The 24,712-nt window shown below is 38.3% G+C and overlaps 2 protein-coding genes across 2 annotated transcripts in view; one reads left to right on the top strand and one right to left on the bottom strand.

Moving 5' to 3' along the window:
- Nucleotides 1-14,746, bottom strand: part of LOC104113825 (protein SWEETIE) — a 45,234-nt gene extending 30,488 nt beyond the window's left edge. The window contains exons 1-10 of the mRNA XM_009624118.4: nucleotides 14,336-14,746; nucleotides 11,546-11,753; nucleotides 11,006-11,112; nucleotides 3,562-3,798; nucleotides 3,369-3,458; nucleotides 3,065-3,149; nucleotides 2,063-2,127; nucleotides 1,407-1,511; nucleotides 359-448; nucleotides 167-247 (exon numbers count right to left, since the gene is read on the bottom strand). Coding sequence (XP_009622413.1) covers nucleotides 167-247; nucleotides 359-448; nucleotides 1,407-1,511; nucleotides 2,063-2,127; nucleotides 3,065-3,149; nucleotides 3,369-3,458; nucleotides 3,562-3,798; nucleotides 11,006-11,112; nucleotides 11,546-11,753; nucleotides 14,336-14,500 — 1,233 coding nt within the window. The 5' untranslated portion in view covers nucleotides 14,501-14,746. The remainder of the gene's footprint in view (nucleotides 1-166; nucleotides 248-358; nucleotides 449-1,406; nucleotides 1,512-2,062; nucleotides 2,128-3,064; nucleotides 3,150-3,368; nucleotides 3,459-3,561; nucleotides 3,799-11,005; nucleotides 11,113-11,545; nucleotides 11,754-14,335) is intronic.
- Nucleotides 14,747-20,931: 6,185 nt separating this feature from the next.
- LOC138904623 (uncharacterized) lies at nucleotides 20,932-24,642 on the top strand. The gene is made up of 2 exons (XM_070193127.1): nucleotides 20,932-21,450; nucleotides 24,628-24,642. Exons 1-2 carry the CDS (start codon nucleotides 20,932-20,934, stop codon nucleotides 24,640-24,642), a joined length of 534 nt encoding a protein of 177 aa, XP_070049228.1.
- Nucleotides 24,643-24,712: the final 70 nt, after the last annotated feature.

Raw genomic sequence — 24,712 nt, 5'->3', positions numbered from 1 at the left:
ATAAAGGTACAAGTTTCCAATCTTCAATAAACCAATCAGAGAGAAAATCAAGCTGCATTGAATCCCAATCCCAACTATTAACTAGACCAAGCAAATTATCCAAAGGATTAATAAAGTGGACAAATAACAGGTAAACATATGCAAAGCAGAGAATATTGTCCTTCACCTCCCCTAGTGTTTTCAAAGCATACGACATGGTACGCAAAGCAGCAACCCGCATGGATGGAGTAGCATCAGGAGATTGAAGCTGCAGAAAGCAACTGTTAGAGCATCTCATGTGACAACACATTTCACAAGAGCCAAACACCACCAATAACTTCAAGAAGAAATTTCCAGAATACAATTCACTAGAACAAACCTGTTTGCCCAAAAGAACTAAAAGGCCTCTCTGAGTAGGTTCACTCATTTGGTCAGTTATACCCACTCGAAGGATGTATAAAATGCATGCCTTCAATTAATCATCAACAAAACTGGTGAGGATATTGAGTCTACAATCTTGAAATCAAAAAAAGCATATAGTACAACGCAATGAAGAAGATAAATCGTTGCAATAAATTAAGGTAAAGACCAAGTGGATACAACTTCCATAGACACCACTCTAACTTTATGGCATTATGATTGGATTTCGTGAACTTCCTTTTTGGTGGCTGTATCACTTTATTTCAGCTTCTTTTACAAATAAAACAGCATGCTTCAATTAGATTTCCCCCAGAAGGTTCATTAGCTAATCGGGAGTCGGTGAGTCCACACAAGAGCAAAAGTTGGTATCTAAGCAACCTTGTACTTGGAGACAAGTCCTTCAAGAGATAATATTTAGCATCGTAACCTAGATTATATTTTGTGCTTCAAATCAAATTAGAATGTCCATTGACATCAACAAGCTTTTGATTGAAGTTTATATCCATCAACTTCAAGCCACATAAAGAGCAAGCAATGATCAGAATTCCTGAATTTTAAATTTAAATCCGGACTTCGGCTGAGTATATTACAGATGTAAGTCTTATTGCATTTACTAACGTCCATAAGTCATTTCCAGAAGCTCTGAAGAATACAAATTCTATACGTTCTTAAACGCACTTAAAGTAATGATGGGAATTCTCATCCAGAAACAGCACGAACGTGCTATATTGAACAGTAATCTCGTGTAACTGAATAGAACAGGGGGAGGGAAGAGCTATAACCAACAATTTGTCATGCATCAGCAATTAGACAGATGAACACTTATTTAGTCGCTTCCTGGAGTGGAATAAACAACCGAAAAAATTAAGAAAATGTCCATGAAAGCCAACTCTCTTTCACCTCAGCAAAGGACAAAAGGCAAATATTTTGATGAGACCAGTCACCAACTAGCCAAAATAAAATGCACAATTGGATGAAATTTTGGCAGAGTAAAAAGAACTATATACCAGTGCTTGAGCATCAAACAAACTATCAGCACGAAGCATCTCCATCACTTGAAAGATGTACTTTTCAAGCTCAGTATCAGGCTGAAGATACTTCAAGCGAATGGCCTGAAAAGAGAAACTCATCAATGGTATGTTCTTCTAACATTCTTTGCACTAAATCTTCCTCTCTTTTTTTTTTTTTGCGGGTGGGTGGGGGTTGATAAAAGATTGTATTATATAGATTGCACCAAGGAGGTACAAATTCACGATAATAAAAAAATTAGGCATAGTTCAAGTGTATATTTTACTTGGGGTATGTTTGGAAACCACTGTGTAATTACAATGACAGGGCACCACGTGCATTGAAACTACCAACTTTTCATAGATAAAATTTGTCCTCCTTTCACCAGCTTCAATTATAGCGGAGGTGGTCCCCTCGGGGACATCCGATAAAAATAAAGGTATAGTGGAGGTGGGACGTTAAACTCTACTTTATCAAAAGAGGACAATGCCTGTATAATCTTCCTTGATGACTTAAAAATGTTCACGTATAAAATATTGGACAGACACCCACATGCATTTGTAACTTTGATATTCCAAAACAGTATAAATCTTTTATCCAAAACAGGAAAAAGGATGTTTGGATGTAAGACAGGATTTATTGATTCATTGGCTACCTGGAGAAAAGAAACCCATGACAAGGTTAGGCCAACGCGCAGAACTTTCACCCGAGGACCACTAGCTGCAATTTTTCAACTTATCAGAGACTCAGAAATCATTGTAAATCTTCCCAGGATTTTCAAGAAACAACACACACACTGAAACAAAGAATCATGAAGCAATGCTAGTTATGTGGAAAGGAGGAGAGACAAACATGTCAAGTTACACTTTGCAAACAAAAGACTAAGAAATCAAGCATGGAGATGTTACTTTTCAATGTGAATACTTCATTTTTGAAAAGGATCAATGTGAATACTTCATTTAGCAGATAACTGACAAGGCTGTTTCAAAAATAATGGATTGGTCCAAGTAGGAGTCTTTTCCATGAGAACTCATTGTTCTGGTAGAAAATTTAACAAAGATAAGATACGACACTTCACTTGAGAGTAGCAATTACTTAAACTTGGAACAGAAGGGACAAAAGAAGGGAGGGACACAAATTTCCAGTCCCTCCTGCTCCAATTCTGTTCCTTCAGTGTACGTCAGAAAAAGAATCTTGTCAATCCACCAAGAAATACACTAGCAAACTCCTTTGCTTGTGGATTTGTAGCTAATAAGGGTACTGTCATTTTACCTAGATAGATCCACTCACCATGATAATGGAGCAGGAGAATCAACTTAGCTAATGCTCAATTGTTATGATTTTTGAAAGATGAGCAAAACCGGAAACCACAATGAGAAGGAAGCTTGTTTGAAATTGGATTTTAATGGAGACTTTTTACTAAACATTTGAACATTTTAGAACTTCCGATTAAAAAAGGTTGTTTCTCTATAAGACGGTCAATTCCCTCAGGGAGAGCTACAGAAAGAAAGGATGCACCCTTGTATATTACGTTTAACACTCTAAATCAATAGCACATGCCATCTTTCCACATTCTGATTGCAATGATGTGTTTAAGACCTAAATTCACTGCAATGAGCTTTCTGACAAATGAAACATAGTGAGATGCTAAATATACCTTTTACAAATGGCAAAGTTAAGTGTCTCTCCAAACCCCCATCAAGTTTCTTGGGAGTAAAATTACTTTTTCCCCTTGGTTGTACCTAATGAGCATAAGCAAAGTCAGATCAAGAAATATAAAATATTTTAAAAGCATTTACAATATATTTATCTCCTTTTCCAATTCGGAGGTTTCTTTTTGCCCAGATTTTGTTTCCTTTCTTTTTCTGGGTTCCCTCTGTTGGTACATTTCTCTTCTAATTATATATCCTTTTCCTTCTTTTAATAAAATTTTCGTACTTTATCAGAAAAGGACTTACAACCTGTGCATCAGGATTCATCCCAAGACCAAGCAATGCTCCCAGAGCTTCTGCAAATGCATCCCTTATTGACGAGATAGGGTCTTCAAGGGCCTGCAAAACACAGAGTTAGAGATTCAGTGTTTATTTCCAATAGGATGAGAAGAAGCATCCACGTTAAAATGGGAAACTCAAAGGAAGAGAGCAATTCATCAACCTTGACACAAGAAGAAGAAGCATTATCAAGTTCTCCAACCCCTAATCCCGGCCCTCCGATGTTTGCAAACGCTTTTAGACATCTAGCTGCAGCTACTCTAACAATAGATGATTTGTCCACGATACCGATTCGCATAATGATACGAAATGCATCAGTATATGCTGAGGCAGCAGCAGCGCCCCCACAGCCTTCTAAAGCATTTTGAAGCATCTGTAAAGCTTCTTCTCTAACAAAGTCCTGAATGTACAAGTGGTTATATAAGATAATACCAAGTTTGAAATGCTAAACCGCCTTTTTCATAAGTCAAATAAACATTTGAAAGCTAAACATGAGCTTGAAGGAAAAAGATTTGGAGATTTGTGCTATATGGACAAACTTTCAGAGGTTCAGTTATTTATTCCATAATGCATCACTGGAATGATTATTCAAAAAACTTATGATAATATCAACTGATTAAAAAAGTAAAGAATAAAGACACAACTACCTATTATGCACCAAAGCTAAATACCCGAGAGTTTTCCATAAAATCAACCAAACTCTTTTCAGCTCCCTTAGCTTATATTGACAGCCTATTTACAAAAAATGAAAGACAGGTTATACCCACATCTCAATCTCCCACAACTGCACACCACTCACTTAAAACTAAGCTTAAGTTGGACATTATAAATGCAATATACTATTAGCATCGTAGCCATAACCCGAGGATTTATTAAGGCTTCAAAGGAATTATCCAGACTCTAAATTTGATGACAAGGCCAAAGCAGAACTTGAGACAAATATAATAAAACTTTAACTGAAGCAAAGAACAAAATACCATCTTGAACAAGCATTCAAATGGGTAGGAGAAAGAACTGGCAGCAGAAAAATGAAACTGGGAACAATACGCAAGTAACAGGTGCGAAGTTAAGGGACAAAAACAACAGCCTATACAGTAACTCTTTTATTAACTCAGGGCATAAGGTCCATAATGGCCGACTGTTCCTTCCCCACACCTCCACCATCTTGGACATGCATTCAAATGGGTAGAAGAGCACCCGCAGCAGAAAAATGAAACCGGGAACTATAAGCAAGTAGTAGGTGTGAACTTCAAGGACCAAAACAGCGGCTTGTACATTAACATCGTCTAAATACCCGAGAGTTCTCCATAAAATCAGTCAAACTCCTTTCAGCTCCCTATGCCCATAAGGCCAGCCTTTTTTTTGACAAGTATAACGACAGCCTATTTATAAGAATGAAATAACAGGTTATACCTACATCTCAATCTCCCACAAGTTCACACCACTCACTAGAGTCCTAAAACTAATCTTAAGTTGGACACTATAAACGAAATATAATATTTGCATCGTAGCCATAACCTAAGGATTTATTAAAGCTTCAAAGGAATTATAGCCACAGACTCTAAATTTGAATACAAGTCCAAAGTAGAACAGTTAGGACAAATACAATAAAACTTTAAATAGCAATATCTGCAACACTATTTGGACTTTATAATCCCCTGAATATAGTCGATTTTTGATTGCCAACTTTAACTGAAGCAAAGAACAAAATACCATCATGGACAGGCATTCAAATGGGTAGGAGACAGCACCGGCAGCAATGAAACCGGAAACATTACAGGCATCTATAAAGTAACATCTTTTTTTTATTAACTCAGGGCATAAGGGCCTACTGTTCCTTCCTCACACCTCCACCATCTTGGAAATGCATTCAAATGGGTAGGAGAGCACCGGCAGCAGAAAAATGAAACCGGGAACAAAACACAAGTAACAGGTGTGAAGTTCAAGGACAAAAACAACGGCCTCTGCACAGTAACATTGGGCATAAGCTCCAAAATGGCACACTGTGCCCACCCCCTCTCTTTTTCTTTTTTCTTTTTTTGAATAACAGGTAGGAATATTTATCTTTTGGATCAGTAACAAAAAAATAATATTTTATTAAGGATAGCGCCAAGGTAGTGCATTCTTTACGCAAAATGCACACTTTCACCTCCAGAAAACTATAGGAAGCTCATTTCCTCTGTATTATTTCTGATCTACTCGTGTCTCAAGCCCATTACAGTATGTAGTGTGTACTAACTTTCTGGTACTTAACACTCTGTATTGGAAGTTATGATTTGGTTGAGACTGCATTTATCAAAAGACTCCACTTAATCAAAAACAACTCTCGGCGGTCCACTTTTCTCCAACATCCAATTGTTTTAAGGGAGAGACCAATTTCAAAACCCAATGTCACCAATAGCCCTCTCAAAGGACCCAAGTCACGCAACACAACTGTGAGAAGGCACGGGAGAAAATATGTTATTGATATTGGATGAACAATACAATACAAGAGGTCCTTATTTATAGCTATACTATACAAGGACATACTACTCTTCTACCAATGTGGGACAATACTACACTATATACATGCTGTAAACTAACACTCCCCCTCAAGCAGGTGCATACAAATCATATGTACTGAGCTTGTTACATATATAACCAATACGAGGACCAGTGAGAGACTTGGTGAAAATATCTGCAAGTTGATCATTCGACCTCACAAACTTTGTAGCAATCTCTCCTGAAAGTATCTTTTCTCTGACGAAGTGACAACCAATCTCAATGTGTTTAGTTCTCTCATGGAACACCGGATTTGATGCAATATGAAGGGCAGCTTGATTATCGTACACAAGTTCCATCCGACTGATTTTACCAAATTTCAACTCCTTGAGCAATTGTTTGGTCCAGACTAGCTCACATGTTGCCATAGCCATTGCTCGATATTCTGCTTCTGCACTAGACCGAGCAACTACATTTTGTTTCTTGCTTTTCCAGGACACCAAATTTCCTCCTACTAAAACACAATATCCAGACGTAGAACGTCTATCAGAAGGTGATCCTGCCCAATCTGCTCATGACCTCGATCCTCAAAGAGTAACCCTTTGCCTGGAGCCGATTTTATATATCGAATAATGCGGACAACTGCATCCCAATGACTATCACAGGGAGAATTCATAAACTGACTTACAACACTCACAGGATAAGAAATGTCGGGTCTAGTCACTGTGAGATAATTTAATTTTCCAACCAGCCGCCTATAGCTTGCAGGATCGCTAAGCGGCTCCCCCTGTCCTGGCATAAGTTTAGAATTCGGATCCATCGGAGTGTCAACAGGTCTGCAACCTATCATCCCCGTCTCCTCAAGAATGTCTAAAGCATATTTTCTTTGAGAAATAACAATACCTGAGCTAGACTGGGCAACCTCAATACCTAGAAAGTACTTCAATCTGCCTAGATCCTTAGTTTGGAAGTGCTGGAAGAGATGCTGCTTCAGATTGGTAATACCATCCTGATCATTGCCAGTAATAACAATATCATCAACATAGACTACCAGATAAATACAGAGACTTGAAGCAGAGTGCCGATAAAACACAGAGTGATCAGCTTCACTACGAATCATGCCAAACTCCTGGATAACCGTGCTGAACTTACCAAATCAGGCTCGAGGATACTGCTTTAGACCATAAAGTGACCGACGCAAGCGACATACAAGACCACGAGACTCCCCCTGAGCAACAAAACCAGGTGGTTGCTCCATATAAACCTCATCCTCAAGATCACCGTGAAGAAAGGCATTTTTAATGTCCAGCTGATAGAGGGGCCAATGACGAACCGCAGCCATGGATAGAAAAAGGCGGACTAAAGCCACTTTAGCCACGGGAGAAAAGGTATCACTGTAATCGAGCCCAATTATCTGAGTATTATCCTTTGGCAACAAGACGGGCCTTAAGTCGATCAATCTGTTCATCGGGACCAACTTTGACTGCATAAACCAAACGACAACCAACAGTAGATTTACCTGAGAGAAGAGGAACAAGCTCCCAAGTACCACTTGTATGTAAAGCAGACATCTCGTCACTCATAGCCTGTCGCCATCATGGATGAGACAACGCTTCACCTGTAGACTTAGGGATGGAAACCGAGGACAAAGAAGATATAAAAGCATAATGGGGAGATGACAGACGATGATAGCTCAAACCGACATAATGAGGATTAGGGTTAAGTGTGGTCCGTATACCTTTCCGAAGTGCAATCGGTGTACTAGGAGCAGGGTCCGCAGCAGGAGCAGGGTCAGGTGCAGGACGAGAACCAGTTGGGCCTGATGGAAGACGCAAACGACGATGATAAGTCAAAAGTGGTGTTCCTGTGGCTGGGGAACTAGGGGGAACAATACTAGACTCCTCAACGGTTGGTATGGATGAAACCTCTGTGGTCGAAGGTGGAGGAGGAGCTATAGTAAACTCCTCAAAGGTCGGTATAGGTAAGAGCTCAGATATATCATGGTGGTCAGCAGAGGTAAAGAAAGGTCTAAACTCAAAAAATGTGACGTCAACTGACATAAGGTACCTACGAAGATCTGGAGAATAACAACGATATCCCTTCTGAACACGAGAATAACCAAGGAAGACACATTTGAGAGCAGGAGGAGCTAACTTATCTTTCCCAGGGGCTAAGTTATGAACAAAACACGTGCTCCCAAAAACACGAGGTGGAAGAGAGTATAAGGGTGACGGGGGAAACAATACTGAATGCGGAATCTGATTCTTGATGGGAGATGAAGGCATCCGATTAATCAAATAACAAGCTGTGAGAACTGCATCGCCCAAAAACGCAGCGGAACACGAGATTCAATTAGAAGCGTGCGAGCAGTCTCAATAAGGTGCCTATTCTTTCTCTCAGCAACCCCATTTTGCTGAGGGGTATAAGGACAAGATGTCTGATGAATAATTCCTTGAGAAGTCATAAACTGCTGAAATTGAGAAGATAAATATTCTAAGGCATTATCACTGCGAAAAATGCGAATAGAAACACCAAATTGGTTTTTGATTTCAGCACAGAAACTCTGGAATATAGAAAATAACTCAGAACGATCTTTCATTAAGAAAAGCCAAGTACATCTTGAATAATCATCAATGAAACTGACAAAATAACGAAATCCCAAGGATGAACTGACTCTACTAGGACCCCATATATCAGAATGAACTAAGGAGAAGACAGACTATGCATGACTCTCAACACTACGCGAAAAGAAGGCTCGGGTATGTTTCCCAAGTTGACACGACTCACAATTTAATGTAGACAAACTAGATAAACTAGGCACCATCTTCTGAAGTTTGGATAAACTCGGATGTCCTAAACGTCTGTGGATTAGATCTGGAGGATCTGTAACTAGACATGTTGTGGAAGGACTGAGTGAGTTAAGGTAGTAAAGGCCTTCTGATTCACGTCCTGTACCAATTGTCTGTCCCGTACTGCGGTCCTGCATAATAAAAGAATCGTCAATAAAATATATACCACAATGGAGGGCACGAGTCAAACGACTAACAGATGCAAGACTAAAAGGACAGTCAGGGACATAAAGAACGGAATCTAGGGTGATAGAAGACAAGGGATTAGCTTGTCCAACTCCTTTTGCCTTAGTTTGACATCCATTGGCTAAAGTAACAGTGGGAAGAGACTGTGAATATACAATATTTGACAAAAGTGATATATTACCAGAGATGTGATCAGAAGCGCCGGAGTCCATGACCCATGGGCCAAGAGTGCTAGACTGGGAAACACAAGCAAAAGAATTACCAGTAACAGAAGTATCAGTCTGAGCAACTGAGGCTACTTGTGGAGATGTCTGCTTACTTGCTCGATACTGAAGGAGCTCATTATATTCTTCTTTAGATAAAGAAAATCCTTGGTTACCTGGAGTCTCGGTCTGAGCAATGTAAGCATTTTTGGGTGGACGACCATGTAAGGAATAGCACATTTCACGAGTGTGTCCAAGTTTGTGACAATAAGAACACTTGGGTCTAGATCTTCCAAAACGACCTCCTCCTCGTCTATGCTCCATAGTTTGAGATGCCCGAACATCCATTGTCTGGGATGCAAGAACAGAGGAATCAAGTATCTGTGATGAGATCACTGGTGGACTTGGTGCTGCAGCAAGGCAGAGTAATCGAGAGAATAATTCATCAACTGTCGGGACAGACGGACTAGCCAAAATCTGGTCGCGTACTGAATCAAGATCATTAGGAAGTCCAGCGAGGGTAAGAACGAGAAACATCTTATGTCGCTGCTCTTGTTGTTTTTCCACACTAGCAGAAACTGGCATCAACTTCTCAAATTCCTCCATGACTGCATGTACTTGACCCAAGTAAGTAGACATATCCAATTCCTGCTTCTTTAAGTTTGTCATCCGTGATATCACATCATAGAAGCGAGATATGTCATTAGTGTATAAGATGCGTGCCTTTGCCCAAACCAAATAACATGTCTGGAATGGACGAAACAAGGGCATCAACTTGGAATCGATAGATCGCCACAAGATGCTACATAACTGAGCATCGATTTTTGCCCAGAGTGCTATTGCCTTTTCATCTCCATCGTTAGACTGTTTGATTAGATGATCTTGAACACCTTGACCTTTACACCATAACTCGACAGATGAAGCCCAAGCTAAGTAGTTTGAACCTCCCATTAAAGGTTCCGAGGTAATAATAGCACTAGAGCTTCCAGAGCTCATGTTTCTAGACCCAAAAGCATCAAATCCCAAAGACATCGTTGCAAATTATTACCAAATAGGAGAAAAAATCAACTGTAATCCACTGAAACAGTGTACGGAAACACAGAAACAGAATACTGAAATATTGTAGCTGCCGGAATCTACTGTAGCTGTCGGAATAGTACTGTAGCTGCCGGAAAAAATTCAAAGTTGTCGGAATGAAATGAAAACAGTAAGGGTAGGATCGGAATTACCAGGCGACCCAACTGTTCTGAAGAAAGATTTTCAAAAAATGGCCGAAAGTGGTCGTACGCGCCGGCGCGTGAGCTTCTGGTGGCGTGTGAAGGCGCGTGAGGAGGCTGCTGCCGGAGTTTTTCACTGGGGTTTGGTCGCCGGACAGTGACGACTATTGTGGTAGTGTTGGATTTTGCACAACACTGACAGAAATGAAGCAGATAGAAAACAGACTTAAAAAAGTACTGATTTCTCTTTCCCGGAATTGCTGGAAATTATGCACAGCGATTTCTCTTTCCCGGAATCGCTGGAATTTATGCACAGCGATAAGTCTCTCACAATTGCTCTGATACCATGTGAGAAAGCACGGGAGAAAATATGTTATTGATATTAGATGAACAATACAATACAAAAGGTCCTTATTTATAGCTATACTATACAAGGACATACTACTCTTCTACCAATATGGGACAATACTACACTATATACATGCTGTAAACTAACAACAACCAACAGAATAACATTAATTAGAACGCCATTCTGACTCACACAACTCTGTGAGGAAGTTGACTAGACTGTACTGCAAATATAAGCTAGCAAGTTTTTATTCCTAAACAAAGAGAGTCATGCATGAACACGTAATATGGAAAGACGTGGAATGATAATGAAATCACAGTACCTCATTGAACTTCAGTAGTTTTGTGACAATCGTGGTTGTTTCAAGTAAGCCTGAAGTGATTCGTCTACCAAAATAGCGATACAATTCTCCCAAGCACTCAGCAGCACCTAAAATACAGCGACTTAATATAGCAACTCCCATATACACAAGAGAAACCCGTAATGCATACCAAGAAAAAACATCACAAGGCATAGGTTAGGACATATCAATTATAATAAGGAAAACAAGATGCAACCTGAAAATAAAGCCACAGAAAATTTGATACTTAATCCCATATTAGGTAGTTCTTGGATTGTTGAATAGTTTATAAAGCTTGAGTTCTTGAGCACAAGATAACTGGGCATATTTGGGTAACTTCAACAAAATTGGTAAAGAATTCTAGATAAACCAATTCCATGCTATGAAGCTACAACCACTAGATAATAACAACTGAAAAGGAAATTTATCCTGTAATAAATGATCCCCCAAGTTCTATGTGCAATTATCAATGAAATAAAGAATATACAACAGAACTCAAAGTTTTAGTCGTTCTTGACACACCTGCAATTCGCTGAGGTTCACTTTTCTTTCCATCGGAAAGAAATCCCTGCAAACTGCTAGCCCTAGAGTATATTGAAATACTGTCACCCTTTTGTATAATCCTTGCCATTGCCACTGAGGCCAAATGACGCACCGGTTTCCTTGCGCCAAGCACAAGTAGAGAATAAAGTGCATCCTCACATTTCCTTTGCCACAGCAGTATACATTCCTGAAATTTTACAATTTTAGGTATCCATTAACATAATAAAGAAAAGAAAAAACAAGTGGATCAGAGTAAATAGCTCCAACAAAAGTTCATGCTAGTCAAACAAACAAAAATTAATAGACTCTTTGAAGTTGATCACAATCCAACTAGATCCTTCTGTCATAAATTGACAACGTGGTATTCAAAACTCTAACAAGTTGGAAGATTACAACTTTTAAAGTTCACTACATACCCAAACATATTAAAATTGATTGAATCACTTCGTTAAAATTGGAGAAAATTAAACTCTACACCTTTATGTTAACACAAATTCAAAACAAGTAACATTAGAAAGAATGTGAAGAGAAGAGTTCTAAAGAAAGACAAGTGGGACAAATAAGAGAAGAAATTGGAGACTGCGTAGTTGACTAATATGGAAGATACAACAACAACAACTATGCCTCAATCCCTAACAAGTTGGGGTCAGCTATAGCAATCCTCACAGACCATGTTACTCCAACATTCTGACACAGACTCTCTTTTTTTGTTGATGTGTCATTGTAAGACGGCCTTTCATGAGCAGACACCATCTCTCTTAATTGTAATCTTTTGCCTGGATCCGCTGGATGCTTTTAATGAATTCTCCTTACTTCGTCAAAAAAAAAAAAACATGGCCTTTCATTAAATTGGAATACGAAACATTGAATGGTCATCGCTAATATACCTCGAGAGTGTATCCAAAACATTTGAAAAGTGTATCAGGAACATTTACCAGAAATCACACTGGAAAGTCATCGACAAGTTTTGATACACCAAATCTCATCAGAAAAATTTTGGTCATCAAAATTTCAGCAAAACATTTACCTATAAATGCATCTTGAACGTCCTAAGGATATGTATAATGTAGGAAAATGCATTTATTAATTTTTACTTTTTGGTATACTTCTTGTATACGGGGATCTCCCCAACATTAATAAAATTACTTATCTTATTAAAAAAAGTGAATTAATTAGTATGGTCAAGGATGATACGCCCAAATGAACAAAAGTAAATTAAATGGATTAAGCTTTGCATCACCACCATCAGCTTCTCTATCCTAGTTTAAGGATCTCCTAAAGTTCTCTTTCCATCCCAAAAGGGGTTGAGACGATGACACCCGTTATCTCCTTTCCTCTTCATCCTTGCGGTTTGAGCAATATGTTAAAAATTACTGTCAGAAAAGGATATATCAAGGGATTCCAGATAGATTCTCCAAAGGCTAGCAAATCAAAATCTCTTCTGTATATTATGTAGAGGACACAGTAATTGGCTAGCAAATCAAAATCTCTTCTGTATATTATGTAGAGGACACAGTAATTCATGTAATGACGTGTGATGCAGTGGAGGAACAATAGAAATATCTCAGAATTACCGCACCAGCCTTTTAATCAGTCTCTGCTCTGAAAAAATCAACTTAGCCAATAGCTTCTTGTACCCACACTGAGGTGCTAAATATTCAGTCATTAGCAAGATGCTTTTGGTTAAATTGAATCCAGCCCAAACTATAACAGGGAACTTCTAAATTTTTACTTAATAGTTTGAATTTACTTTTATCAAAACATAACCAAGATAGACAATATGTATGTTAACCTCCCTGAAAAAACGAATCAATAATCATGTTAAACTGGATGAACAAATGATTCAAATAAAATTTGAGATTAATCAAACAATGTATTCGAACTAGACCAATGTATACATCCAATAGATATGGTAAAGGACATTCGGGGAAAAAACACTACCCAAAAGTTGCCAACAAATCAAGAAGAAACGCATTCCCCCCAAATTGGTCAACAATGCATTAATATAGATTGCAACCTTTGTATGTAATCCTTTCTTTGCAATATCTTTTACAGGGGAGTCACCATCTTGGCATTTTTTAATACTTTCTCCGATCAACAACCAAGAAGGATAGAAATTTTTGATAAGAAAGAAGATATATAAATAGTTATATCAAGGAATATCACGAAGAAACAATGGATCAGTACCTACTTGGTAGATTGATGCTTTAACATATCGCTATTTGAAAAATGAGCAGCAGATACACATGATAATCCAGGAAAACATCTACTACTGCCCTTTCAAATTTAGTTTTACTTCATCTTTGAAAAGGCGGAGACATTAAAGTATGCTTGTTAGATACCAACACTGATTGGCTAGGGAAACATTAAAGTATGCTTCTTCAAGTATAACAGAATGCAGCAACCCAACCAAACAGGCCCCAAGTGCTTAGCATCTTCCAAGAATTGCCAACCTCGATATGCAATACAATCAATAATAGCCAATACAACAACAAAACAAAAAAAAAAAAGTGGATGTGAACTTATAAAAAATACATATCTTTAAAAAAATCCTTAATGCATATAGTTTAAGTCAAGATTAGTTAGCTGAGACTAGAAAAGTGAAGAAAAGTCAATAGAAATTCCTTTTTTTGGATACGTTAATGGAATTAGAGTGACTTTTACTATGAATGCGACAATGTTGAAATAACTGGATACAATTCACAATGAAAGTCGATCAAGATCTAGCGAAGTTTACAAAAATAAAAGCGGAGTGAGAAATATAGTGACCTTGGATTCTTCATCAATGGCGGAGATGAGATCAGAGAGAAGATCAAAACAGAGGAGAGGGTCGGGAGACTTGTGAGCAGCTGAGGCCACTATAGATTCCAACTGCGCCACCAATACGCCAAATCTTGACAGTGGAACGTCGTCTCTGACGAATTTCTTCGCCATTGTAGTTTAACTGAAAGAGCAAACCTTTTAGGGTTTTAGAAAGTATACAGATTTCGCGGTTTCCTCATTAGTTGGAGTGAAGTACTGAAATGGCGAAGGGAATGAGTGATATTACAAGAAATCTAATGACTTCCACAGGCTGTTGCGAGTCGGGATCGGGTTTTCAAAGTGGATGTGAAGGGAGTACACGGTAACTATTTATAGAGAAGTGCTATACCGAGTCCGACACGCATATGGAAAGTGTAACTTTGGAAGTTGGAACTATGTTGTGTGAATGTAAATGAGGGGAAATTGTTCTAATATAACCAATTGATTCATGTAAATTGAACATGAGGTATACCAATATATTTTGTTTGCTAAGTTAATTGAACAGACTACACAATTTATTGAACAATTACCTGTTAGCGAGAGAAGTTTGTAAAATATGATGGAAACTCCATTTTTTATAGATATAAAATATTTTATTCGGAGAAAGTGAAAGAAAGTTAAGATACTTTAGCTTAGTTTTACTAACATTTAGCTAGCGTTTGGTCATAAATTCCCAAATTTATTCTAAAAAATCTGATTTCTGTGAAGTTTGGTTTGAAAATAAAAATGCGTTTGGACATATGTTTTGGGTGAAGTTTGGTTTGGAAAAACATGAAACATGACTTACACCCACAAGTTCTAAAAACTATCATAAATACTCAACAGTACCATTATCAATAACATTCATTATGTTATCGCAAACCATAGTCCTGAACATAAATAAATTTGATATAAAATTATCATTTTTATAATGAACTACATGATACACTATCAGATGACCGAGAAGACGAAGCAACATCGTTATAAAATAATAAATGATGGGCTCTTTTATAAAATACAAAAGTTTGGAGCAATTTTTAAAGAAATTTTTACATACCTATACACTATTAGAAATTTTATTACCCTCTCTACTCAAGTTTTAATTTAATTACATCCTATATACAAATTTACCAATTATATACACTTTAGGAATTAAATGAGTATCCCTTTTATATTATGAATCAATTATTTCTCATCCTTATTCTCTCTCCCTCATGCGCTCTCTCTCCGTCTCTCTCTCTCATGCGCTCTCTCTCTCTACGTCTCTCTATATCTCTCAATTTCTAATTTCAGTAATGTAGAGCAAAAGAAAAAAGAGCACAATTCCACCATTGGCGGCATTAAAAAGCTTCGATGCTTTGAATTCGAATTTGGGTTTTCAAAAAATATTATTTGTTTGAATTGGGTATTGCTGTAAATAATTGGGAATTATCTCTACGTCTCTCTCTATCTCTCAATCCATAATTCCAGTAATGTAAAGTAAAGAAAAAGAGAGCAGCAATTCTACCATTGATAGACATTAAAAAGTTTTGAAGCTTTGAATTCGAATTTGGGTTTTCAAAAACCATTATTTGTTTGGATTGGGCGTTGTTGCAAATAATTGGTAATATGGTTTGGAGTTTATATCTCAATTTTGAGGGTGTTTTGGTGAAGATCAGACTTGATTTTCGTTGAATTTCAGATTGAAACTCGTCGAAGAAGAAGAAGAAGACATGACATACATTATACTTACGAAATTGTAGTAAAATTGTAGAAAAATTATATTCTGTTGTTTATATATATTTTTTTTTAACTATTGTATGAAAGTTGAACAATATTGTATGTAAGTTGTATGATATTGTAGTTGCATATAACTAAAAATAATGTATGACAATTGTAGACAAGTTGTAGATAAGTTGTAGATAAGTTGTATAATATATATAATTAGTTGTATGAAATTTATTTTTACGATGTATAAAATACAAAATATACAAAAGACATATTGTATAAAATTTGTATATACGTGGTGTAATATTGTAGTTATATATAAATTGGTAGAAATAATGTATGAAAGTTGTAGATAAGTTGTATAATATATATAATTAGTTGTGTGAAATTTATTTTTACTATATATAAATCAGATACAAAATATGCAATAGACATATTGTATAAAATTTGTATTTAAGTGGTATAATATTGTAATTGTATATAACTGGACAGAAGGCGGAGATCACCATCACAATGAGGGAGAGGAGAAGAAGAAGAAAAAAGACAAGAAGGACAAAAAGGAGAAGAAGCACGATGAGCATGACAACAGCAGCAGTGACAGCGATAGCGATTAGATCTAATCCTCGATCATTAAATAAAGTTCCTTCCTAATTAGCCTTTCTCCAATGTATTTCCTACTGCTTTCTGATATAGATCATATATCTTCCTTACCACTTAGCAGTTGCTTGTATGTTTTAAATTCGGTGGAATTTAATTAATATTTGAATCACTTGTTGTATACCTTCTTCGATTTTTCTTTTACTTTTACTCGTTTTTGCAATTAAGAAAGTCACGGCCAAGGTGTTTTCGTCGGCAAGAGGAGGGCATATAAATTACTAGACAAATCTGTTCATGGATCCCAAGGGTTCAAAGCAGCCGCATGAGAGATCCCATACTAATATTCTGGAGAGAAGAAAAAAAAGAGGAGAAAAAAAAAGAAAAAAAAAGGCTTTAACTATATCCCTTGATTGAAGGCACTACTAATGAATTAGTAGTCTTTTAAGGTGGAATGTATATATTTTATAAACAAAACTTGTGTAGGTCGGGTAAATATCAAAACATGGACATTTTTCGTAATAAAGTTTCAAATAGTGTATAAGAATGAAAAAATTCCATTTTAAAAAAATATAATTATGATATTTTGGCCCAAAATCAGCTATTGAGCTGGTTTTGGGATTTAGAATTTTGCCAAAATGTAGGCAAAATCTATGGCCAAACATGTGTTTGCCAAATAAAACTCAAGTTTATTTTGACAAAATTTATGGCCAAACGGGTCCTTAATATATAAGCCTTTTAACTTAGCTCGGACCCTAAAGAAAGAAAGAACAGATAAAAGCGCAAACTTCATATACTCTCTTAGTTTATATCTTCACTGAGTCTTGGTCCAGTGGTTAATTAATACTTGGTTAAAATGAAAAGTGTTGAGATAGTTAAGTTCACTTAAGTGTGAATTTATATTCAATTATACTTTAAAAGTCGATATCTCCTAACTATTATTGTAATGATCCGGCCAGTCGTTTTGAATATTATAACCCCGTTCCCCCATTTACTGCTCAATTTATGTCTTGCAATTGATTTATGACTTATCGGGTTAGTTGGTTCGGGTCTGAAAGAAACTCGGAGTGAAATGAGACACTTAGTCTCATAATGAAAAAAAAATCTAAGTTAGAAAAGTGGACCGGAAATTGACTTATGTGCAAAATTTGAGGTCAATCGGACTGGATTTGTTATATTTCGACATCGATTCTTCAAGAATACGTGATATCCTATTAATCAAATGAGCTCCAAATTCAGTTTTCATTGAAGCATTAGATCCGTATTGAAATTTTGGAGCCATAGAAAAAAGAATCGTCGAATTCGGACATCGTATGAGAGAGTTATGCCTATTTCTGTATCGGAGGAGATTTTCCGTCACCGCGAGCGCCCAGGATAGCGTGGGGCGCTAGCCCTGGCGCTGGGATATTTAAGGGTACTGGAAATAGTGCCACAAGCAGCGCCCCACCCTACCTGTGACGCTCGAAAATACCAGAGGCTCTATAAACGAGTTTTTGGCCATTTTTGACATAAAAATAGTTGGGGAGCTCGGTTTGGGCGATTTTCACGGGTAAACATTGGGGTAAGTATTCCTTATCCTATATTGATTATTTCATGATTCCATACTTATTTACATCATGAATCCGTGAATTTCTAGAAGAAAAATCAGTTTTTTTTTGTAAAATCCTCCAAAAATATAAAATGAAGATTTGAAGGTCATTCCGATATCGGAATTTGATAAAATTGGTGTAGGTGAACTCGTAATTGAATGGGTTATCGGATTTTGTGAGTTTCGTTGGATTTCGAGACATGGGTCTCACTGGCGATTTTTGAGTTAATTTTTGGATTTTGTTGGAAAATTTGTATTCTCATATGGAATTAATTCCTACGATTCGTGTTGAGTATATTTAATTAATTATGAATAGATTTGGAGCTTTTGGAGATCGAGTCCAGAGACGAGGGCATCCAGGAGTAGGATTTCTATGCTGCTAAGGTAAGTAACAGTTTTAACTCTGGCTTTGAGGGTATAAACCCGGAGAATTTGATATCGTGTGACTGTTTGGAGGTAATACCCACGCTAGGTGACGGGCGTGTGGGTGTATACCTCGAGGGATTGAGACTTGGTCCGTCCCGTGAGGCCTCATGGCTATCATCTGTCTCTACGTAGTTACTTGTTGTTGGACTTGTCTGTCTTCATGTTAGAGATCATGCTTAGGCTTTACTCATGCTCACATTATTTGTACTCAATCATAAAAATTATTGTACATATTTACCTCAGTCTCTATTATTTGTTATTATGCTGTGATACTTGATATGGCTGTGTTCACTTATTTGTTGATGATGGTGAGGCTAGCGAGGTACATGATTGAGTGAGGCCGAGGGCCTAGTTGTAAGAATATTAATACCATAGCGCGTGAGTTGACCGTGCGGGTCCAGGTATTGATACCATAGCGTGTGAGTTGTCCGCGTAGCACGTGAGTTGACCGTGCGGATCCAGGTATTGATATGATGGTAAGTGAGTTGTCCATGCTTAGCGCTTGGATTTTGGGAGCCCCTCCGGAGTCTGTACACACCCCAGTGAGCGCAGAGTGTTGAGTGTTTTGAGTATTGAGTGCTGAGGGCGAGTGATGAGAAATGGAGTGACACTGCTGTGAGGTTGTATTTATTTGTGTTGTTGCTACATTTACTGAGTTATGGAATTTACCTGTTTATTTTTAAATTGTGAAAATAAATAATTGGATTATTTTACTTAGCTCGTCATTATTGCTCAGTTCCTTAGTTATTTCTGTTACTTGTTGAGGTGGTTATACTCATGCTACACCCTGCACTTAATGTGCAGATTCGGGTGAGTTAGAACGCGACGATCGTTGAATTCAGGCCGGCTATCTGTGAAGATTGCAAGGTAGCTGCTAGCATCCGCAGGACCTTGTTACTCCTTTTATCATTTCTTCTTTTGGATTGTATTGACAGTTAGACAGTTTTATTTCTTAGTTCATAGATTTAGACGCTCATGACTTAGTGACACCCCAATATTTGGGGCTCGTTTTCGTATTTCTAAAAATATATTTAGAGTTGATTTAGTTATGAGAAATTCAAGTGTTGAATTATTTTATTAAATTCTTATAATGGGTTTAGTAGAAATATTTTGGGAAGTAGGCTTGCCTTGTAACACGATAGGCGCCCTCACGACCATGGTCATATTTTGGGCCGTGACAAGTTGGTATCAGATCTCTAGGATATATAGGTCTCACGAGTCATGTGCGGGTTTAGTAGAGTCTTGCAGATCGGTAAGGAGACGTCTATACTTATCTTCGAGAGGCTGCAGAACCTTTAGAAAAAATTTCACATTCTTGGATTCTTATCATGCGTTCTGTGTATTCTAGTAACTAAACATCTGTATTTCATTCTCTCACAGATGGTGAGGACTCGTGCTACCGGTCAAGAGGGTCAGCCACCAGTTCGGGCCGCGAGAGGTCGAGGCTGCGGTAGAGGCCGTGGTAGGGGCAGAGGTGCAGCCCGTACAGCAGCTGGGGCAGTACCTGCAGATCCACTGGTTGTCCAAGATGAGGACCAGGTTCCAATTGTTGATGCATCAGCCCAGGCACCACCTGTGCCTATTGTGATTCCAGGCCTTCAGGAGGCCCTAGCTCAGATTCTGACAGCATGTACCGTCCTTGCTAAGGCAGTCTCTATTTCGACGGCTGCGGCCACTTCTCAGGCTGGGGGGAGGCACTCAGACTCCCGTCGCTCGCACACCCGAGCAGGTTATTCAAGGACTTCATACACCGGAGGCACCACCAGCCCAGCCGGTTGCAGCTGCACAGGATTATGTGGTTCTTGCTATGACTGAGGATGATCAGCGTAGGTTGGAGAGGTTTGGGAAACTCCAGCCGCCACCTTTCAGTGGCACCGAGAGAGAGTACGCTCAGGACTTTTTGGACAGGTGTCAGAGGATACCCTGTACTGCTGGTATTCTGGAGACTTGTGGAGTCTCATTCACTACCTTTCAGTTTTTTGGGGCTGCACTCAGATGGTGGGAGACTTACGAGAGGCGTAGGCCTGTTGGCGCAGCACCCCTTACTTGGCAACAGTTCTCCGTTCTCTTTCTAAAGAAGTTTGTACCTGAGTCCCGCAGAGAGGAGTTGCACAGGCAGTTTGAGCAGCTTCGCCAGGGTGAGATGCCTGTTACACAGTATGAGATACGGTTCTCCGAGTTAGCTCGTCATGCGGTCTAGTTGGTTCCCACAGACCGAGAGAGGATCGGGAGGTTTATAGATGGCCTCGGTTTTCAACTTCGATTGCTTATGACCAGGGAGAGAGTATCTGGGGTTACCTTTGATGAGGTTGTCGACATTGCTCGACAGATTGAGATGGTTCGAGGTCAGGAAAGGGCTGAGAGGGAGACTAAGAGGCCTCATGGTCAGGGTGGTTTCAGTGGTGCTCCTCAGGGAGGTCAGTTTCAGCAGAGTCAGTCATCATTCAGTGCATTGTCAGCACAGGGTTCTCATTATGCCCCGCCCGCTCAGGTATCATCGGGTAATATTTTTGGGCATAAGGAGAAACAGTTTCGTCAGAGGAGGGGTTGTTTCGAGTGCGGGTATTTTGGTCACATTGCGAGATATTGCCCTAGGCTGTTGGGTGAGACTCCAGAGCGGAGTACTCGGCCAACGACACCAGCACCAGTTCCCCCACCACCCGCCCATCCAGCTAGGGGCGGAGCCCAGTCAGCTACGGGTCTCACGAGAGGGGGAGGTAGATCAGGGGGTGGTCAGGCCCGTTTCTATGCCCTCCCAGCCAGGCCAGACGCTATTGCTTCAGATGCTGTGATTTCAGGTATGTTCTTCTGTTAGACTCGTTCGAGGACTAACTTTTGTTTAAGAGGGGGAGAATGTAATGACCCGACCAGTCGTTTTGAATATTATAACCTCGTTCCCCCGTTTACTGCTCAATTTATATCTTGCAATTGATTTATGACTTATCGGGTTAGTTGGTTCGGTTCCGGATAAAACTCGGAGTGAAATGAGACACTTAGTCTCATAATAAAAAAAAAAATATAAGTTAGAAAAGTGGACCGGATATTGACTTGTGTGCAAAATTTGAGGTCAATCGTACTGGATTTGTTATATTTCGACATCGATTCTTCAAGAATACGTGGTATCTTATTAAGAAAATGAGCTCCAAATTCAGTTTTGATTGAAGCATTAGATCCGTATTGAAATTTTGGAGCCATAGAAAAAAGAATCGTCGAATTCGGACATCGTATGAGAGAGTTATGCCCATTTCCCTATCGGAGGAGATTTTCTGTCGCCGCGAGCGCCCAGGGTAGCGTGGGGCGCTAGCCCTAGCGCTGGGATATTTAAGGGTACTGAAAATAGCGCCACAGGCAGCGCCCCACGCTACCTGTGATGCTCGAAAATACCAGAGGCTCTATAAACGGGTTTTTGGCCATTTTTGACATAAAAATAGTTGGGGAGCTCGGTTTGGGCGATTTTCACGGGTAAACATTGGGGTAAGTATTCCTTATCCTATATTGATTATATTTCATGATTTCATACTTATTTACATTATAAATCCGTGAATTTATGGAAGAAAAATAAGATTGTTTGTAAAATCCTCCAAAAATATAAAATGAAGATTTAAAGGTGAATCCGATATCAGAATTTGATAAAATTGGTATGGGTGGACTCATAATATAATGGGTTATCGGATTTTATGAGTTTCATCGGATTCCGAGACATGGGTCCCAAGGGCGATTTTTGAGTTAAATTTCGAATTTTGTTAGAAAATTTGTATTCTCATATGGAATTAATTCTTACGATTCGTGTTGAGTATATATTAATTAATTGTGAATAGATTTGGAGTTTTTGGAGACCGAGTCCAGAGACGAGGGCATCTCGGAGTAGGATTTTTACGCTGCTAAGGTAAGTAATAATTTTAACTCTGGCTTTGAAGGTATAAACCCGTAGAATTTGATATCGTGTGACTGTTTGGAGGTGATACCTATGCTAGGTGACGGGCGTGTGAATGTATACCTCGAGGGATTGAGACTTGGTACGTCCCGTGAGGCCTCATGGCCATCATCTGTCTTTACGTAGTTACTTGTTTTTGGATTTGTCTGCCTTCATGTTAGAGATCATGCTTAGGCTTTATTCATGCTCACATTATTTGTATTCAGTCATAGAAATTATTGTACATGTGTTACCTCAGTCTCTATTATTTTTTATTATGTTGTGATACTTGATGTGGGTTGTGTTCCCTTATTTGTTGATGATGGTGAGGCTAGTGAGGTACATGATTGAGTGAGGCCGAGGGCCTGGTTGTGAGGATATTAATACCATAGCGGGTGAGTTGTCCGCATAACATGTGAGTTGACCGTGCGGGTCCAGGTATTGATACCATAGCGTGTGAGTTGTCCGCGTAGCACGTGAGTTGACCGTGCGGATTCAGGTATTGATATGATGGCACATGAGTTGTCCGTGCTTAGTGCTTGGGCTTTGGGAGCCCCTCTGGAGTTTGTACACACCCCCAGTGAGCGCAGAGTGTTGAGTGTTTTGAATATTGAGTGCTGAGGGCGAGTGATGAGCGATGGAGTGACACTGCTGTAAAGTTGTATTTATTTATGTTGTTGCTGCATTTATCTGTTAAACTTCTTTGTGGCATTTACTGAGTTATGGAATTTACCTGTTTATTTCTGTTTATTTTTAAATTATGAAAATAAATAATTGGACTGTTTTACTTAGCTCGTCACTATTGCTCAGTTCCTTAGTTATTTCTGTTACTTGCTGAGGTGGTTGTACTCATGCTACACCCTGCACTTTATGTGCATATTCAGGTGAGTTAGAGCACGGCGATCGTTGAATTCAGGCCGGCTATCCGTGGAGATTACAAGGTAGCTGCTAGCGTCCGCAGGACCTTGTTACTCCTTTTATCATTTCTTTATTTGGATTGTATTGACAGTTAGACAGTTTCATTTCTTAGTTCATAGATTTAGACGCTCATGACTTAGTGACACCCCGATGTTTGGGGCTCGTTTCCGTATTTCTAAAAATATATTTAGAGTTGATTTAGTTATGAGAAATTCAAGTGTCGAAATATTTTATTAAATTCTTATAATCGGTTTAGTAGAAATATTTTGGGAAGTAGGCTTACCTTGTAGCACGATAGGCGCCCTCACGACCATGGTCAGATTTTGGGTCGTGACAATTATACGTTAGCTATTTCATTTAATTGAATTTATGATATATGACTTTTTACCAGTTGACCATAGGATTATTTTTTTTTTTAAGAAAGTAGGTTTAATTTGTGAAGATTTACAATCAAGAATAAGAATTTTATACGAGTTAAATATTTATTACTCAATAACAAAATAAATAAATAAAAATTATAATACCTTAAAATGACTAGAGTCCCAATTTCATTGGTTCCAAATTTATGTGGATGATATTGATTACTGTGCGGAACGAGGACAAAAATATTAATATTTTAAAGTTTAGGGCAATATTGGCTTCTTTTTATTTCACCTATGGCGGTTGTTGTTGCGGAGGGCGTTTTTGTGCTACTCGGCTAACGACGAGGGCATTGAGCTACTTGATTAACAGTGAGTGCATTTTGCCACCAAAAAAAACTAAATGAAAGGCAAAGTTGTCTCATTTCTAATAGTTCAGGGGCAAAAGTACCTTTTTTTTTTTTTTTTTTAATATAATCAACAAAATTCATGATAAATTAAATCAAAAAATGACAAAATAGTCCCTTATGTTCGGGTAGGGTTAAAATACTCTTAAGTATACTTTTGAATAGTTTTGACTTTTGGTGCCCTTCAAATATTTAACAAACTCTAGTTGATAATAGTAAAATTTTTTTTTTGATAAAAACTCATATTTGGAGGTGCAATTTTTTGCAGATTTATACTACTTTTTAAAAAAAAAAATCTATTTCTGGTGTTAGATGTAATTTTTCAGTATAATTTCTGCTATTTTAATCTATTTATGTGTCTGATGCAGCTTTTTGTGTTGTAATCTTTGGATGTGATGAAACTCTGTTTCTGGCAAAAGTTTGGACTTTCTTACTTCATGACATATCTTTATG

Source organism: Nicotiana tomentosiformis, chromosome 2 (genome assembly GCF_000390325.3).
Source record: "Nicotiana tomentosiformis chromosome 2, ASM39032v3, whole genome shotgun sequence".
Taxonomy (NCBI): Eukaryota; Viridiplantae; Streptophyta; class Magnoliopsida; order Solanales; family Solanaceae; genus Nicotiana; species Nicotiana tomentosiformis.
The sequence above is the reverse complement of the archived record's forward strand: the minus strand, read 5'-3'. Positions and strand labels throughout refer to the sequence as shown.